At 38.0% G+C, this 19,359-nt stretch overlaps 1 protein-coding gene and 1 pseudogene across 3 annotated transcripts; both read right to left on the reverse strand.

The window, feature by feature from the left end:
• Positions 1 to 1,359: 1,359 nt before the first annotated feature.
• Positions 1,360 to 17,796, reverse strand: PABPC1 (poly(A) binding protein cytoplasmic 1). 3 transcript variants are annotated; one of them, XM_036232905.1, is made up of 16 exons: positions 17,429 to 17,796; positions 17,097 to 17,325; positions 13,784 to 13,977; positions 13,131 to 13,246; positions 11,259 to 11,398; positions 9,473 to 9,594; positions 9,048 to 9,185; positions 8,745 to 8,840; positions 5,931 to 6,203; positions 5,615 to 5,705; positions 4,746 to 4,856; positions 4,504 to 4,658; positions 3,858 to 3,942; positions 3,202 to 3,332; positions 2,632 to 2,725; positions 1,360 to 1,813 (listed from the first exon to the last, which is right to left on the reverse strand). In XM_036232905.1, the coding sequence occupies exons 2-15, from the start codon at positions 17,287 to 17,289 to the stop codon at positions 2,633 to 2,635; spliced, it is 1,938 nt and encodes a 645-aa protein (XP_036088798.1). In that variant the 5' UTR covers positions 17,290 to 17,325; positions 17,429 to 17,796; the 3' UTR covers positions 1,360 to 1,813; position 2,632. The 3 variants fall into 3 exon arrangements, with proteins under 3 accessions (XP_036088798.1, XP_036088797.1, XP_016003036.1); XM_036232904.1 differs by having other exon boundaries at positions 17,097 to 17,796; XM_016147550.2 differs by having other exon boundaries at positions 9,500 to 9,594; positions 17,097 to 17,795.
• On the reverse strand, positions 5,433 to 5,548 carry LOC118612147 (annotated as a pseudogene).
• Positions 17,797 to 19,359: the final 1,563 nt, after the last annotated feature.

The raw sequence follows: 19,359 nt of genomic DNA on the forward strand, positions 1-19,359 counted from the left end.
TGCAAATTCTATCTGCAACTCTGGATTTTAGGACAGTTTTAAACTGTGGGAAATTGTAAATACAGCTTTTAAGGTGTCTCAAACTAAAGTCTGTTCCTTTAAAATCCTCAAAGCTTGAACCATTTTGTATTAAAATTTTGAAAAATACAGTATATTCTTTTCTACCTTCTGAAAGTACTGAGGAAAAATAAGTGACTGAAATTGTTTTCATCATATGGAATAGCTAGCCCTTTAAAGGGTGGGACTACAGTCAGGTAAAGTAACGAAATAATCATTAGTATGCCCACTGGGTGCAATGATTTAAGCCATGGGGCACGAGGTGGGGTTCATGTATAGATCTTGAGTTTCAAAAGCAAAAGCCTAAGTGAAAAGCATTCCAGAGACAGCATTATAAAGCTTCATCATACAGAGAAGGCTTAAACTGTCATAGGCATGGTTTTATCTAGATTTATTTGTTCCCAAAGGAACAACAGAGCTGGTATTGAGATAATTCTAACATGGTGATGATGAGATGCTCAGATGCGCACCTATGAAAGCTAACTCTCCCAAGTACTATCTAGAGAATAGACATTAAAACTAGACCATCCTTAAAAGTGTATGGAAATTGCCAGGGCTACTCGTTTTATGCAGATGTCCTGGGTCCTGATCTTCTAAAATCCATTCCCTAGAGAGAACCCCTAATCTCCATTTTTCACAAGTACTTTCTGGATGATAAAGTATTACACACTGAGATGAAGTCATAATCATCAACTACCAAATTAAACATCTTTCAAAAATAAGGCTTAAAATGAATCCTAGTCTATGGCCATGCCACCTGGAAATGTGCTCGATGTCATCTGATCTCAGAAGCTAAACAGGGTCGGGCCTGGTTAGTACTTAGTTGAGAGACCACCTTGGAATACTAGGTGCTGTGGGCATTAAACAAGTAATAAAAAAAATATTAAAAAATAAAAGAAAAAGAAAAATAAGATTAAGTCCTAACTTTTTGGCATTTAATCAATATAAAAATTATACTAAAGACACCCTCCTCTCTAATATGGAGTAACTGTTGTTAGTCTTATACAATACAAATGAGAGCTTAAACTATCTCCCAGCCCAGAAACCTTTAAGTCATATATTGACATTATCTCAAAATATGCTGAGGTCACTTGACAAATACGGATACCTTGGTTCAAGAATTCACATGGATACCGAAACTCATGAAATACATTACAGTAACTGTCTTATGCTTCTGCTTTTCCATATAACCAAGACACCCTTGAAAATTAATAGTAGCACCTTTGTCAAGAAATAGGTTCTTATGCCAATTCCAGCTAATCATCTATTTACCCAAGCCAAGAGAAATAAAATATCACTGTGCACTGTTTAAGGAATTTTTATTAAAGCAAGAATTTTATAATCCAAATTACGTTTCCTTGCTCAGTTATCAATTCTGTTATTTTAAACAGAAGTGACATTCTGAGCTTTTCCACAGTAAAGAATTACAAAATTAAAGAAAGGAATGCTTTAAATTTTTGTACTTTGCTGAAAATTCTTTTTTTCAGGGTCTATAAAACATTAGTTTGTTTTTATATTTTACTATTTTTTTTGTGTTTTTTTTTTGTTGTTTTTAAATCAATAAGTAATCTAGGACTAGCATTATGTATGCTAGACCTGGCATTTGCTCGGTACATAAGGTTCAAAGTTTCCTTTCCTTTTTTTATTTATTTTATATTTTGCAATGTTTTTTTTTTTCCTTAATATTTAAGTTTTTCGATGTTTAGATATTTTTCTTCGGTGAAGCACGAGTTTCTTTTCCTGGTCCCTGATCAATCTGTAAGTGTGGGGGGAAAACAAGATTATAATCATCAAACTTGCTATGAGACTAGATCTTAATTATTCCAACCACCAAAAAGAAAGGCTCATGATGTAAAACGATAAAAGGTGCTATTTATCACTATAATGGCAATCATATCACTATATAAAAATGCATGCAATTAATCGTTAGTACACCTTAAATAGGCCCTTTATATATCAAATACTTCAATAAAACCAAAACCAACAAAACAAGAAAAATAAGACGACTAATAATAGTTAGTACTCATCAGAAGTAAATTATAGCCTTGGGCCAAATTCAGTCTGCAGCCAGTTTCTGTGAAGTTTTACTGGAACCAGCCACACACAGTTCACATCATCGTCTTTGGTGCTTTCAGACTATAACAGAGTAATAGCAACAAAGACAACAAGGCCTACAAAGCACAAAGGGTTTCCTAGCTGATCCTTTATAGAAAAGCTGTGCTGATCTCTGGCCCTTGTCCTGGCTACACACCTACATTACACTGTTTCTTGGGAGCAATGAAGGGCAACAGTAAGCCCAGGGTAACTGTCCTTGCTGCCACCCAAAGGTATTAGCTGTGGGACCTCCAAGAGTAAAGCACACAAAGGGCCAACTCATTACAGATCATTTAATAAAAATTACTACACAAAATGTCTGAACATGCTTCGATTTTAAAATTCAAGCCAATACCAGGTAACAGGTAAAATTTCCTTAGTTCTTCTAATATTTCTACTTCTCTTTGAAAAAAAAGCTCAAACTGTTATGAAAGATTAAGTTAACAAACTTAAAACAATAAGCGCAGGGGAAAAGCTCACTTTAAACAGTTGGAACACCGGTGGCACTGTTAACTGCTTTCTGGGCAGCCTCCTTAGCTTGGTGGGCTTGTAGCACAGCTACAGCTTCATCAACCTAGAAGGGGGAGAACAAAATGGCTCTCAAATTGACTATATACACAAATGTGCATCGAAGGTAGAAGTGGAAAGAAACATTCTAACTGTGTATCTATATTTTTCTGGGTTCCATTCTACCACTGTTCTAGAAGAATTAAGACCCCTCTTGCATTTCTTACTCTCCCTCCACCAAAAATCTCCCAAAGTTGAGAAATACCAGCAAGTACCTTTCTTCAATAAAGCAGCAGCACATTTAAAGAGAGCATGACACTGGAGTTAAACTGACTGAATTTGAAACCAAGCTCTGCCACTTACTAGCATAATAGTATCATAGGTTACTATTACTAGAATTTATAATGAATATTTGCAAAGCTCTTAAAACTGTGTATGGCTTGTATGCAGCACTTTTAAATGTTCTATGAAATTAAGTTCCTACAAAAAGCCTTGAAACACTAAGTTTAAGAGACTGTTAGATAAATAATAAATTTAAATTACTTTAGAACGGAGAGACTCTGGAGACTCAAGCATATGAAGAAGCTCTGAATTATCAATCTCCAACAACATGCCAGTGATTTTACCAGCAAGACTAGGGTGCATGGCTTGAATTAGAGGAAACAGCCGTTCACCTAGGAACAAAAACATTCAAAAAGTCCTTCAATCAAAAAAATTTTAAAAGCACCTACCACAAAAAAACAGATTTAGGAATCTTTTGTATATTTTAAGTATGTGTTAAACCACAATCCACTATTTTATTACATTTTTCATGGAAAAGATTGTTATAAAACAAATTAAGATCCACCACAAGACAGTTAATTCTTGGCAGTATCAGTATGACCCCAAATGAGAATAAGCCCTGTTATTATATTAAGTGATTAAATCTGTGCTCAAGTAAAGTCAAAGTTGTTTCCACATATTTGGTTCTAATTTCCTCTTCCAAAAATGCAGTGAGTTTTATCTCAAGGAATGCCCTATTACCTGATTCATCAAAAGCAACATTGCTTTCTGGGCTTTTAAACAGACGAACTGTGGCATCATAATCACTTCTCATGCCAATTCAGATCAATCCCACCACCCCAGCCTGTCATTAGGCACAAAGGAAATGTCTTCCTATTTTCTAGCCTCTGTAATGGAGGTGAAGCAAAGGTACTTACCCAACATTTGCTTTTGCTCTTGAGGAGGGGCAGATGCCAACATGGAAGCAGTCAAGGGCTCCTGACCTTGTACATGAACAGCAGGCTAGATAGAGAATAGGAAAATTCTTAAGTTTCAAGTATGGAAGTAATAGCAAGTACAAAGAGTCATCACTGGAAAAATCATTGAAATGCTAAAGACTGCAATCTAAACATAAATAGGAGAAGCTGAGTGAATCAGAAATATAGCCTAGGGGGACTATTAACACTAATTTGCTTAAATATTATAATCACATGGGATATTTCATTTTTTAACCTGGAGTATTAAAGTATTCTTTGGAATCATGTTGCTACTATAGTCATTGATACATGGTCCCCGGGTAAGAAAAAAAGGGTAAGCCAAATCTCACAAACTAAATGATTTCACTTTCTTCCTTACAGCTATAGCAAACAAAACTCTCAAGACGCAAGTATTTCATGATGGGGACTGCTCAATACTTGTCTGATTCCTGTACTAAAAGGCAAAAGAAATATTCTTACATAACTATTAAAGGGACATCAATTAACAAAATATTCTAGACAGCTTAAGCTCTATCATACAGTCGTCTTCTGTTTCTTTGATTGCAACCAAGAGCTGTCACTTACAAAGAAACGGTCAAATCCGTACCTGCTGCATGGTAACTTGTGGCTGAGCATTAAGATGTTGTTGAGGATTGCGAACTCCCGCAGCGTATTTATACTGTGGAACGGTGCGGACAGCAGGAGTAGCTGCAGCGGCAGCAGCTGCAGGACGTGGACCCATTGTCTGTGTTGATGTGTTAGCTAAACAAAAAAATTAAAAACATGTTTTTGTACTTTTACCTTACTTCAAATTGGAAATCAATTTTTACAGGCAGGGCTAAGACTCACCAACACGCTGCGTTGACATGACTCGTGGAACCTGTGAAGAAGCTGGTCTCATAGTACTAAATGGTGGTCTAGGAGCGGCTGGGCGGATAGCACCGGGCATATTTTGGAATGCTACATTTAACGATACAAACACACGTTAACTTAGAAAAGTTCACTGAAACTGTTCATGCTGCTTTTTAGAGCTGAGGTTTGTATAAAAGGCTAAAAGTAACCAAACAGAAATACCATTTTTAAAAGCTTAGTCTCATAGCTGCTGCCATTTCCACAGACTTATCAGATCAGAGCATCAATAAATAACTCATATAAGAACAAATACTTATTAACATACGAACATTATACATGAACCTCATTCTAAGTATTCCAGCAATACTGCACTGTTTTATAGGGCAAGGTCCTCTGATATAGAACAATAATTTTTAAAACTACTGCCTAACCAAATATAAATTACAAACTAGGTCAATTTCAAACCTTATCATAAAGAAAAAAAATCAAACTACCATCGAAATCACTACTTCAATGAGACAGGAATGGCAAACCATTTTATAATTCTTTCTTTTGAAAGAATTCCCAAAATGAAGTGATAACCACAAATTATAAAAACCAAGTTAACATATCATTGGACTATAACAGCTAATTTGCCTTATGTGTATATATATATTTTTAAATTTAAAAAAAAATTATTATTTATGCCTACGGCGCCTGGTCTTCCTAGATGGTCTCCCATCTAAGTACTAACCAGGCCCAACCCTGCTTAACTTCTGAGATCAGATATCAGGCTTGTTCAGGGTGGCATGCCCGTAGACTGCTTCAGGTATATTTTTATTCCAAACAATTCACCACCTTAATTAAGAGAAAAACAAAAGGCTTACGATGAGGTCTGGCACCCTGAGCAGTCCAGCGAGGACTTGGTCTTAGTTGAGCAATTTGGCTAGGAGGATAGTATGCAGCACGGTTCTGAGTCTATAGAAAACAAGCAAATACATCAGAGTGAAAGAAAAACCAAGTAATTCAACTAGTAATACACTCTCAAAACCTTCAGCAGACAGTCACATGCCTAAGCATTTTTTTAATCATAATTCACCTCTTAATATTTTCATGTTAAGGCTTTATTATAATTATTTAGGCACAAAAACTAAAAATGACCAAATATAAAAACCTAAATGAGGTTTTTGTTCTAAAACCTACCTGTGGGATAGCTGCCATGAAGTAACCTGAAGGAGGTGCTGGCTGGTAGGGGTTGATTACGGGGTTGGGCACAGCTCTCACGCTTGCCATTCTCTGCATATACTGGTTAGTGAGGTGAGCCTGGCGCTCTTCTTTGCGCTGAGCTAAAGCTACATACAATGGCTTGGTGGCCACGATTCTACCATTCATTTCTGTAACTGCTTTAGTGGCTTCTTCTGGGGAGGAGAAACATACAAAACCAAACCCTTTGCTGCGACCACCCTCCATCATAACCTATTAAAAGAAAGAAATATTACAAGGTTAATATAATGGCAGAATGAAGCATAAAAGGGAGAGCATTACTATTTACTCAGTTATAGCCACTGACTTAAGTTAAACACTACTAATGCTTTCATCATTTTTACCAGTTTTTCCTTAATACCCAAATATTAAGGTCAAGCTACACATACACACATGATCCTAGCCAAACAAAAGAGAAATTGAACAAATTCTTAAGATATTTAGACATAATTTTTAATATTAATGTTTCCTTAAATACATTCTAGGCCTACTGAATTTGACTCTTTAGCACCGCTGGAAACAATTAAAATTTGACTCTTCTAGCTATCCAAGCTAACGAGATGCTTTACTACTCCTTCGGGTGCAGGAGAACAGTTAACTGTTATAATGCTCATGTTTTAAAGTAAAAATTTCACATTCAAAACCAGAAAGGCCATAAATATTAGGGTATAAGCAATATTCAGGAGGAAGCTTCCTTTGACTGAAAAATATTTTAAAATAAGAAATGAGATGCACAGAACTCTTCACTAGCCCTGCAGTATACACATAAGCATGTTATCCAGCTACATTAAACAGTAATACTGGAGGCATACAAATAAAACGGTCCAATGATCTCTCTTTTACGTGGAATCCTCCCCCCCCAAAAACAAACAAAAAGCAAAAGAAAACTAAGAAAAAAAATTCAATAATACAGAGAACATACTAGTAGGTGCCAGAGGGGTGGAGGAATAGGGTATATGGGTGAAGGGGATTAAAAAGTACGAACTCCTATATACAAAATAAATGATGGGAGCATAATGTACAGCATGGGGACTACAGATAATAATAGTGTTGGGAGAAAATACGTGCAATATAAAATAAAGGGCTAACATAAAATTCTCCCTAAATAAAAATACAACCAGCATGATATAAAAATATGCTAATAAGCAAAACTAGTAAACATATAAAAACCATGCAATCATTTGAAAAAAAAATGTATACCACTTTCTACTAAATTGACAAGACATGGAAACCGTTTAGCCCTTTTGGACAATTTGGTTTTATCAATTTTAAATACACATATCCATTAATTAGCAGTTTCAATTCTAAAACTTTAGAAATACTGGCATATGTGCAAAAATATACATGTCTAAGAATGTTTATTCGGCAGGTGGACTTAACAGTGGAAGCATGCAAAGCAAGCCAAATGTTTATCAATACAGGTATAGGAAAATAACTTATAGTGCATATCCATAACATGAATATTGAGCAAATAAAGGAGAAAATGCCTGAAATATGTATTTAGATCTATTTAAAAAAAGGGACCCTCCTTTGTAAAACATGCATGCATCATACATTCAAAAAAAACTGACGAACACTATTCAATTTAAAAAACTTTCATGGGTCTACACTCTCAACAAGTCTGATCTCGGAAGCTAAGCAGGGTTGGGGGCCCTGGTTAGTACTTGGATGGGAGACTACCTAGGAAGACCTGGTGCTGTAGGCGTAAAAAATTTAAAAATTAAGGGATTGAAAGCTGACAAGGTCCTTGCAATCTGTGAGGTCAACCAAGAGTTGCCTCACCTTAAAAAAAACCAAATTACAAAAACAAACGCAAAAAAACAAAAACAAACAAACAAAAACTTTCACGAAACATACTGAGGATAGACACCCAGGAGTAAATTCTATCACACTTCAGGTACTCTTAGAAAAGCACAACTTGAAACAAGGCTACCACGTCACTTGCATTTTTATTTGTATTCACTTACTGTGCCCCTAACATTCCCTCACTTTCACAGAAGCTCCCTTGGTCAATGGAGTTGCCAGGAAAGGCTGGGTAGAAAAATGAACCACGAGATCATTCAGGAGCACTGAGTTTTAATTTTTCCTGTACTCGTTTGAGAATAAATTTGACTAAATTTTTAGACACTCCCATTGCCCAAAAATACATGTGCACAAAACATTACACAGAGGGATTCTTGGACCATGCACGATAAAACACACCTAGAGTCAAGGTTCTTGAATCAAAATTACAGAATTTAGAATAGACTCCAGTTTTATTTATTAACTTCTGATTTTCAATTGAAAGGAAATATAATCTGTCTTTACTGCTAGGGACTTAAGTCTGACTCCCCGGAAAGAATTGAGCAAGTGAATACAGATTTGCTTGACAGTTACAAGTATAGTTCTCTAATAAAGTAGTTTTACTTTAATCCCTTAACCAGTAAAATAACTAATTTAACAGAGTATAGAACAGTGCACATTACTGATGATCAATCAGTAACACTGTCATCAAATGCAGCCTTCCTCAGGAAGAAATTCAAAACCTGCCGTCTGCAAGAGTAAACAATGGGGCTACAACATCTACTTCAAAATTGAATGTCTTTGAAGTAATAAAGCAAAAGTCTGATTTCTGGAAAAATGAAAAACTGGGGGGCACCTATTTGATTATTCATTTACAAAATAACACTCCAGTACATATATTAATGGGAAATATATACATATCTGTGTACAGATTTTTCCAAAATCTTGGGGAAAAAATATAACGTGATTTACCTTTGCACTAGTGATTGTACCAAATGGAGAAAACTCTTTCCGGAGACGTTCATCATCAATACCATCATCAAGATTTTTCACATAAAGGTTAACGCCCTAAAAAAAAAAAAAAGGGCACAACAAAACTACTATAAATAGGGGGGGAAAAAACCATGGTGGTACTTAAGCACACTTCCTATTGTTTTAAACCATGTTTCTTCTCCGTTCCCCTTCCAAACCCTCCAGTTACCTGGCAGTAACTGAAATGAATGTAAAATAGGTTTCCTCATCCCTTTAATTTTGCTTGCTCAATTAAAAATGAACCTGGTATCTGGTGATCCTATCTTGCTTCATCTGTTCAAATTTGCGCTTAAGTTCCGTCTGCCGTTCCACTTTTTTCTGAGCTCGACCAACGTAAATTTGTTTTCCATTGAGCTCCTTTCCATTCATCTCATCCACAGCCTGACAGAAATCACAAAAATTTTAATTACTTACTTGCAAAGTTCATTTCTTTAACAATAAAGAAAATTTGTCACATTACAAAAGCAAAAGATAGACCCATCACAAAAACTAAATTTTGAGGTTTGGGGGAAATACAGGTTTCCAAAGTTATTCTCTCTAAACTAATATACAAAATGCAAATAAACCAAAAACAATACATATAGAATAGCCGTTGGTAGGCATGTAAATTTCAACATAAGAGCAACCCAACTTTATATCCCACCTCCTTACAGAAACAGAAAACTCACACTGCCATTAGTATATTTAAGTCTTACTTTCTGTGCGTCTTCATGTCTTTCGAAGCTTACAAATCCAAAACCTTTGGATTTTCCACTTTCATCAGTCATTACTTTCACACTTAAGGCAGGTCCTAAAAAATTTTTTTAATGACTCAAAGATATTTCATACAACATTTAGTTTATACATTTAAAATTTCAACACACATAAAAACAAAACCATGAAAAAATAAAAATGGGAGATTATAAAAAACATTCCAAGCCTTCAGAAATTTATTCTTACTCTAAATGCCCCCTCACCACCACCCTGGATTACAGGCACTAATAGTCTTGTCGAAGACCTTTATTTTTACTAAGAAGCTAAGTAAATACTCCATTCCCTAAACCATTCTTATTTCCATTTATGGAAGTATCTTTTAGACAACTATAAAAAATGAAGTTTTATTCTCAGCATTAGAACAAAACAGATTTACTTTTTTTTTTAACACAACAATTTGGTTTACTTGACATCATAATTAAGAAATAAAAATTTAAGTTTTGGCTCACTTGAATACAGAATTTGACATTTGACAGCAGAATCATCTGGAGGTAGGACATGTTTCTGAAGACACATGTTCCCTCTCACTCCCTCAAGTGAAAAAGACTACTGTGGTGGTGTCAGGCGGATGGGGTAAAAATGGCTAAAAAATCACATTTGATTACAGAGAATTTTCAAATGTATAGGCATAGACAGATTGTTACTTTTTAATGTGCCTCAGTTATCAGGCTGTACTTCCAATCTCCATTATGCAAAACCTCAAAGTAAAAAAAAAAAATCAACAAATTTACATATTGGTCAACTGACATTTGGGATTATTCATTTGGGATAATTATATTATTCATTTGGGATAATCAGAAACAGCTTCTAATTAAAGACTGACAAAATATATAAAAGCTAGTTACTAAAGAAAAATTTGGAAGATGATACAAGACATGTCACTTATTTTCCTCATCTTATACTATTTCTTCTTTGTGCAAAATGACAATTTTTTTCTTCTCAAAGGAGTAGAAAGTTCAATGTGGCATGCTAGCTTGGCAATAGAAAAGTATTTCCTAACTTTATCATCTGTAGTGCTTTTAAAAAGCCACCTATTTTAAGTTCAATAAAAGGAATGTAGAAGGTTAAGAGGCAATCAAGAGAGTAAAATTTAAGGTTCATTTTCTGATCACTTACACAAATATCTAAAGTAAGACTGGTTACACGTCATCAAGCTGAAGTTTAATGATGTTAATTTGATATGCAAGGTAAAAGTAGTTTAAGATCCCAATGATTCAGTAGGCCATGACAAGGAGATATCCCTGGAAAATCTGGATTTCTTTGACTTTGTCTTTAAAAGTTATTGTTTTAAATTACTTAAACATAATGCTACTGAGACTGGCCAAATAGCCTAAAGCTGGTAAGCTTTCCTGCCCCATAATTAAAGACTGCACACTAACCTAAATTGGTTGTGTCACATGCATGGAATCTACACATGCATAAATCCACAATTTTAATAGTAAAAGCCTTTAAAATCTGCTCCAATCACACTGCCACACCTTACTGTGCTAATATGCTATTAATCTTTAAACTGAATAGAATTCTTTTTATATACTACTTTGTAGTTTAACAGACTATCAGTAGCTTAATCCAAATAACTACAAATATTTTTAAGTACCATGTTAAAAGCCTCATTTCACTTTTTTGGGTATAAAACATTAGCCAAACTAAAATTGAGCAATTAAAACTTTTGAGTGTAAAAACTTAATTCAGACACATTACCAAACTTGCCAAAGAGATCCTTAAGGCGCTCATCATCCATGTCTTCTCCAAAATTCTTGATGTAAACATTGGTGAATTCTTTTGCCCTAGCTCCAAGTTCTGCTTCTCGTTCTTTACGAGACTTAAACCGTCCAACAAATCTAATAAAATATGTAAGGACTATAAAATTAAATTCTATTTTATTAAGTTCAGATAAATTAAGCCTAATGATTGATTCTGTAAATGTTACTGATAAATTTCTAATAAAGAACACACTATAAAACGGTAACGGGCCCTCAACTGAAGAAATTAAAGCATAAAATATAACAAACCTTATAACTACGACTACAAAAAAGAACATTCTTCTTGGTACTTTCCTCCCTCTGTCCAGCTAACCCATGATTAAAGAGATCACATCTATCCATATGAATGAGTGGGGAGTACACAAGCACTGATATCAATGAAGAGGCAAAAGCTTTCATTGCTGCTGTTTCAAGGTGGCCCTTGCACTTTGTCTCAATCTCCTAATTATTCAACTTCTGAATTCTGTACTTACTTAACAGCCCGCCATAATTTTCTATATAACATTATCAACAAAATGTGTTTTAAAAACTTAGTTTTCCCCTACTATAAAAGTATCATGTGTCAGTAAAGAATAATTAATATACATTGAAGTAGAGAACCATCTCCTACAATCCTACTCAAATCTCATGACTGACTTTTCCTATTTCTGTTTTCTGTATTTAAGAACATTAAAGGAGATACCAGATTTTACTTCCTCATCTGCCCCCCCTGCATATGGTGGTGCCTTCTCCACGCTATTAAGTTTATAAATGTTCTTCTCAGTGAGAGCCTAATATTCCATTGTAGACATAATTTTCTACCTTTGTAAAAATAATGGAACTTTATGAGACTATTATTCGTACTTAGTTCAAAAGGTAAATGATGTTAAGTTTAGACATACAAACTGTTTTCCAAAAGGGCTCTATTACTTATTTTCTGAACAGCGATATATCAAGTCTAATCAACAACCCCACCAGTGGTGGGCATTTTTTTCAGCTGAGTATTTTCTCATTTAAAGATGTACTTTAAGAATTAGTCTTTGTGAATACCGTTTATATTTAGTTGTTTTTTTTTAAGACTTACATGTTCTACATAATCATGCAATCAACAAAGAATTCAAACAGGTAGTAAATACCATGTGCATGACTCTTTCACATAGGCTGACCAAACCACCTAATGCATTGATTTATGAGAACCACACCTTAAGAGTGATGCAGTTGACTTATAACAACCAAACGCAATTTGTATGCCATCATTACACGGCAGTATGGACTCACAGATCATTTATAATATGACTTTACCACTGCATCTGCCCAGATTATTAACCAAAATCCAGTGGCACTGAAGATAAAAAAACATTAAGATCTGTCATTTCTTTGGGCTCAAAAAATCTGTATTTTTACAACTTGAAGCAGAAATAGTCTTATAAAGGTCTTATCAGTTTTGTTCTTTTAAAAGTTTAACTTCTAAGATTATTTTAGTCTGTTTAATCAAATATAAAATGGATTAATTACTACCTCAGGAATTATGATTTAAGTTTGTCTGGATTCCTAGTTTTTCAACTATGCACTCACTTTGAAAAAACTTCATATCCTAATATACACATTTTCTCCCTTTTCCTTTTTGATTTGAATGTTGGCCATTTTATGAATTCACTGTTATTTGTATGTTACTTTGAATGTGGAGAAAAAGACAATTATAAACTCTACCAAGATGTGGTTTATTAATTTTCCTTGTTATCGATTTGAGCACAAATGTATTTAACTTATAAAATAATCTGAGCTATTAAATACGGATATGAAGTATGATTAACTAAATATTTATACTTACACTTTGCGATCATTTAGAAGCATCCCATTCATTTTTTCAATAGCTCTTTCAGCTGCTTCCTGTGTCTCAAAATGTACAAATCCATAACCCTTGGAACCATTTTCATCACAAACCACCTAAGAAAAAATGTACCAACTTTTCATTACTTACTATTAACTTAACATTTTCCCAGTGTTCAAAAATACAGATGACCCTTGACCAACTCGGGAGATAGGGGAACTGACCCCCACCCCCCCAGTACAGTTGAAAATACAAGTAAAATTTCTGACTTGCCCAAAACTTAAGTTGTCTCTCAGTATCCATACGGGATTGGTTCTAGGACCCCTTGCAGATACCAAAATCCATGGATGCTAGCCAGAGTCCCCCATATAAAATAGGGAGATTAATGCACAGCCAGCTGGTCCTCTGCATCCAGACTCCCAAACCACAGAGAAAACAATACACGTATTTATTGAAAAAAATCTGTTTAAGTGGACCAATGCAGTTCAAATGTGTGTTGTTCAAGGGTCAACTGTAACCTGACAGATACCTAAACTGGATATTTGGAAATAAAGATATCTATTAGCGAATAGTAGTATGGTTGCTATTTTAAGGAATAAACTACAGGAAACCCAGACACTATAAATATGTTTACCTGTCACATTTTTGCTTACCTTACATGAAAGGATGTTACCAAAAGCAGAAAATGTATCATACAGTGCTTTATTATCAATGGATTTGTCCAAATTTTTAATGAATATGTTGCCCACTCCACTTTTGCGAAGTGATGGATCACGCTGAGACCACATGATGCGTACTGGCTTGCCCTTTATAACATCAAAATTCATGGTGTCCAAAGCACGCTCCGCTGCAGGAAGGACAGATAGTTTCAGAGTGAATACTTCAAAATTTTACAGGCCACTTAATATTACACAAATTACTGTGTATGGGAGGAGTAGTTAGGTGCACAATCTTTCTACCTCTTTAACCTTCAAGATTGCCAGACCTTACCTTGCATTAGTCTAGATTTAAAACGTATTTAAAAAAGACAAATATCTGAAACCAATTCCCCACTTGTTAACAGATGGCATATCAATAATAATTAACGTATTCCTAAAACAATCTCCTTTAATTGCCATTAAATTTCAAAGCACCTTTTTGTTCCTACTCAACATAAAACCAAGATTCCCCTTCACATAAAATCTGCTTAATGAGCAATATAAAAGGCATCAGGCAACTGAAACTTATCCACATGCAGAGAGTAGTTTATGGATATTTAAGTATTTTAACTTCTCTGTTACGTGCCAAAACTGGTTGTTTCATTAGCAGCTTATCACTGCCAATGTTACACAAAAATTGGTCTATTTTCTTAAAAAAAGAAAAAAAAGTTTCTGAATCACTGGGGAGAGTTTGAGTGATTCATGGCACAACTGTGTGTAAAAAAAAAAAAAATGAAAGGCTATAGCCATTCAGATCAAGATTTGAATCAGGCCTTCAAAAACTAATGCGAAGTTGGACATACTTAGCTATGTGACAGAATGTTTGAAATACCAAGCCTACAATAATCACAATTCACTATTAATGCTTTCTTGATATATAAAACCAATCTTATCTAAGATTACTGTTTTAATAACTGATAATTTATTTCTAGATAGAGCTAGAAAATTTCAAAACCTACCCTATGATTTCAGGGTTTACTAAGGACTGAATTATGCGGACCTGTACCATTAAACACTTATTAAAGAGGTTGAGGCTCAAGTGAAAAAATATCCTTAAATGGAAACAAAAAACCTAGTTCCTTAAAAGAAAAATATGCTCCATTTGAAGTCCTACAATTTTGACAAATTCCATAGCAACATAACCGTAACATTATTGAGGGGGCAAGTTTTCCAGCTACTCCCTTTTATAAATGAAAGTTTCTTTTTCTAGAAGATAGTGACATGATCAGCTGTCAGCTCATTATCAATTGACCACACCTACTCAGCTCCCCCAGTTTTTTAGCTGACTTTGCTTGGGCTTGTACTGAATGAGTCACCTCTTCCTGTTAAATTGGAAACTGGTCACTTTCATAAGTCCATCCATGTAGCAATAAATAAGAGAGAAAAGCACTGAAACATTTGGAAAGATGGTTAACTTGTACATATGGAAACCAAATAATTGGAAGATGAAAAAATGCTATCTTTTTTTGAGCAGTTACAGTACTTTTTTATTGGTAGGCTGATAAATACCTAACTACCATGTGCTGTAGCCATGGTAACCTTAAGTTAAACTTTTCTAATCCCAAAATAAAAAATTTTTAAATGGTCAAGCTTAGAAAAAATAAAAGCCACTTTCAATAGTTACCATTTTCCAGTCTCTAGAATTTGTTCCAAGTTTTCCTTATCAACTCTTTAGACTGTCACTACTTAACCCAGAGTTGTCTTCCCTATTATTTTATCTTCTATTCAGTGATAAAACTTGCCTAGAGTTGGCAAGAACCGTTATGGAGTGACACTTAGAGTTACTGCTTACAGAGCAAAAGGGCAGGAACCTGCAGTGCAGTTTTACAACTTCTGGCTCAGTGTCATTCAACAGTCTGCCTACCAAAAACCTTAAGTATTATCTAGCTAGTAAAATGCTGATTATTAAGTAATTTAAGTTCTAATAAATGAACTTAATGTAACAAAAGTTTAAATTCCAACCTAACAGTCTTTTCTACAAAAATAAAAACAAATTCTGTATATTTTGTGTATTTAAGCAGGGGGGTGGAGGGAACAAAACTGGGCCCAAAAATAAACTGAAGGTGACTTGGAAGTCAATTAACCCAGATATAAAGAAAAAATCCTGGCAACACAGGCCACTTATAGTACTGGTTTGTCAAATTTTGTTTTTGCAAACTGTTTAACTACAAAATAAAAATATAAGGCTAACTATATTTTCCCCTGTAAATTTCAAGCTAACTCTGTTACTATGTACTCAGTCATTCTCCCTGCTTTAGGAATATTCTGGACCACTTTTAAAAAATAAAGAAACCTGTACTACTTGAATGTCACAAAAGTATTGAATGTCACAAAAGTATAACGGTCCAGTCCACACTACACTCACAAGTAATATTTTATAGCTAAAACTGGTGAATACATTTTTAAGCAAAACCCCTCAATATCACAAGAACTATCACAAAAGAGAAAAAAATGACTCTGAACAAATTACCAGTACGAAAGTAACTTGATTAAAGCATGAAAATGATCTAAATCGCCCAAGAAAAAAATGGCCTTCAATGGGGTCATCCTACATATCCCCCCTCCCATTCTACTGTTAAGAGAGAGATACTTATTTGAACTAGTGAAAAATCCCAGATACACGTATCACTGGTAATTTACATTTCCAGAGCCGTAAGTCACTGACAAGTTATTAAGAACGGAATAAGAAATCTGAGGACCACCACGTCATCATATTAACTTTATTCTAAGGCCTTAAGGCTTCCATAGCCGATTGGGCCAGTAGCAGAAACAGGCCTCGGGCCTGTGAGGTTACAGGGTTCAACACGTGGTATTTTTCGAGCACCGAATTGCACTTCCTCCCGGTTCTGGGGCGCCAGCAAGAGCCCCAGGTAGTGGGAGCGCCCCTACCTATTACTGGAGAAGGGGGATCGGCACTGGACACCCCCAAATCCCGAGGCTACTGGCGAGAGGGCCGTGGAAGAACCCAATCTCATCCAACCATCCGGCGCGTCATCACCCTAAAGTTTGAGAGCGGCTGAGGCCGAGAAAATGGTTGCAAAGAAGGAAGTGGCCCGGCGTGCTAGGGGCATGAGGCTGCCGGCTGCGCGTGTCCCAGTGGGGATGGGAAAAGGGGTCCCGGCGCTCGTGCCTCTTCCCTTCGGTCCTCGGGTTGGGGGAGGTGACATGCCCTCCCGCTCCCTCCCCCCCGGGCTGCCGGCCTAGCCCTCCCGCCGCCGCCTGTGCCTCATGGCCGGCCGCCCGCCCGCCCGCCGGGCCCGGCTCTCACCGTCCGCAGGCTGCTGGAAGTTCACATACGCGTAGCCCAAGGAGCGGCGGGTGATCATGTCCCTGCAGACCCGGATGGACAGGATGGGCCCGGCCGGGCTGAACTTCTCGTAGAGCATCGCCTCGGTCACATCGGGGTGTAGGTCCCCCACGTAGAGAGAGGCCATGGGGTAGCTGGGGGCGCTGGGGTTCATCTCGGCACGGCTGCCCGCAGAGCCACAGGCCGCGACCTTTCCGTGAGGAGAGCGAGTGCTGGGACCGGGGGCCGGAGCCGGGGGGAGGGGAGCGGGGGCAAGCGCAGAGGGACAAAAATCAACCAGAACTGAAAACTACTCAACGGCCGCAGAACCGGGTCGATCCGCTGCCGCTGGCCGCTGGCTGCCGGCTGGAGAGCGAAAGTGGCGGTGTCGGGTCCGGGCAGCGGGAAGGCCTCGGTCTCTTGGTTCCTTCTTGGAGCTGCTGCGGGGCCGCGGGCGGGCGGGTCGGTCTCGGCTGCTTCACCGGGTTATTTTATAAAAGAGGAAGAAAAAAAATAAAAGTCTCCGGCGGGGGAGACGCGGATTTTTTGTAAATTTTTTTTGGGTTTTTTAAAAGATTTTTTTAGATTTTTTTTGGGTTTTTTAATAATAAATGTGTGTTCCGAGCCCGGAGCACACACTCCGCACTCTCAGCACTAACCGCCGGGGAGAAGGGGAAGCACCGCCTCCTGCACCCTCTACTTATACCCCCCGGGGCACTTGCCCCGCCCCTGCGCGTCTGACGCCAGGGCCCTACGTGAGCGTCAGCGCCGGAGGAGGAGGAGAAAAGGAGGCGAGTGGGAGGAGGGAAGAGAAAACTGGAGGAGGAAAGAGCAGAGAGGAAGGGAGAGGTGGCGGCGGAGGCTGCTGCGGGTGTGGGGGTGGGGCTGGGGCGGAGGGGCGGGGCTTCCTCGCACGCGCTGCGACCAGGGGGCGGGCCCGCGCTGCGTAGGACCAGTGGGGGAGGGGAGGGCTGGCTCGCGAGCGGCTCTCGGAGCAGTCGGCTGGGGCGGTGCTTCCTTGCATATAGCCCGCCCCCACCTCCGTCCCGGAGAAGCGTTAACCCGTCACCGCGGCGGTGGGCGGTGCGCGCGACTTCCGGGTTCCTCGGCGCTAACCACCCCCCACGTGCACAGTCGCCCGGGCGTCCTCCCGCCGCAGCCATCATTGCTCCACTCTCCTCCGCCACCGAGGGACGCCTGGTACGAGTGGACCGGCGTGATTCCCTTCTAGGCATTGTTTCCAAAACGTGCGTGAAAGGAGCCAGAGCTGCCCCCTCCCCACATACACTTTCTCCTACTTAGCCCGCACTACGAGTCCCAGCGTGCAGTGCCGCCACGCGCGTCAGCCGCAGAAGCGGTGCCTTCTGGGAGCTGGAGTCCCCAACGGCCGCGGCGCCCGCTGACCCCCAACTGGCCGCGCGACCTGGCCCCTCGCTTGGTGACCGCCCCCTCAACCGCCCTGGCACAGTATTCCGGTCGGCGCCCCCGCGGTGCGTCCAGTAGAGCGGGTGGGGGAGGGATCCTAGGGCTCCTTGCCTTTGGTTCTCAAATCTTAAAGACTCTCCTCAGTCTCTTCATTGGACTCTGTCATTGGTCAGTGGCTTTACTTAGGGAAAGCTGGCTTGGAGTCTGTCCACTTTCCTTTTTATTAAAGTATCGTGATTACTATTAAGGTGCTAGGTTGGAATCATTGATTCGTGTTATTTCTGCCAGAAATTTCTTTGAGGTGGAAGATATACTCGAGAAAAAGAAATGTTTTTTCTTAAAGTATAAGTCCATCACAGTTGTACATGGCACCACAGACCTGTAACCAGCAAATTTAGGAATAGTCTAAAGCGCAGCACTACAAATGTTTAAAAACAATTCTGTACATAGTTCCAGCCTTTAACGGGGATACCAAATTTAGTGAATTGGTAGTTGTAGAAATACCAGTTAATAGGAATGGCATTAAGAACATACAAATTCTCACTTTAAAGTAGTAATGTAGTTTACAGTTTTTAAAGCACTTTCATAAACATCATTTGTTCCCTACAGCAATCTTGTGTGAGAGGTGGAGCAAGTAGTAATTTTATTTTACTGTTCAAGGAACAGTCTCAAGTTAAGGTTGCCCAGTATATTCTTTAATTCAGTAAACCAGTGCCTGCCAAATATGTTGCCAGATGTCAACTGGGTACTTTATTCTCATTTAATTTAAACTAGCAGAATCCTACATAAGTGCTCTTTTATCCTTATCATGGTAAGAAGA

Source organism: Rousettus aegyptiacus, unplaced genomic scaffold (genome assembly GCF_014176215.1).
Source record: "Rousettus aegyptiacus isolate mRouAeg1 unplaced genomic scaffold, mRouAeg1.p scaffold_m13_p_15, whole genome shotgun sequence".
Lineage (NCBI taxonomy): Eukaryota > Metazoa > Chordata > Mammalia > Chiroptera > Pteropodidae > Rousettus > Rousettus aegyptiacus.

Coding starts and splice junctions, on each gene's coding strand:
- PABPC1 (XM_036232905.1), bottom strand. CDS start 17,289: ATGAACCCCAGCGCCCCCAGCTACCCCATGGCCTCTCTCTACGTGGGG. Junction 8,841..9,047: donor ATAGGATCACCAGATACCAG/GTTCATTTTTAA, acceptor TTTTTTTTTTAG/GGCGTTAACCTTTATGTGAA. Junction 5,706..5,930: donor TCATGGCAGCTATCCCACAG/GTAGGTTTTAGA, acceptor TGTTTTCTATAG/ACTCAGAACCGTGCTGCATA.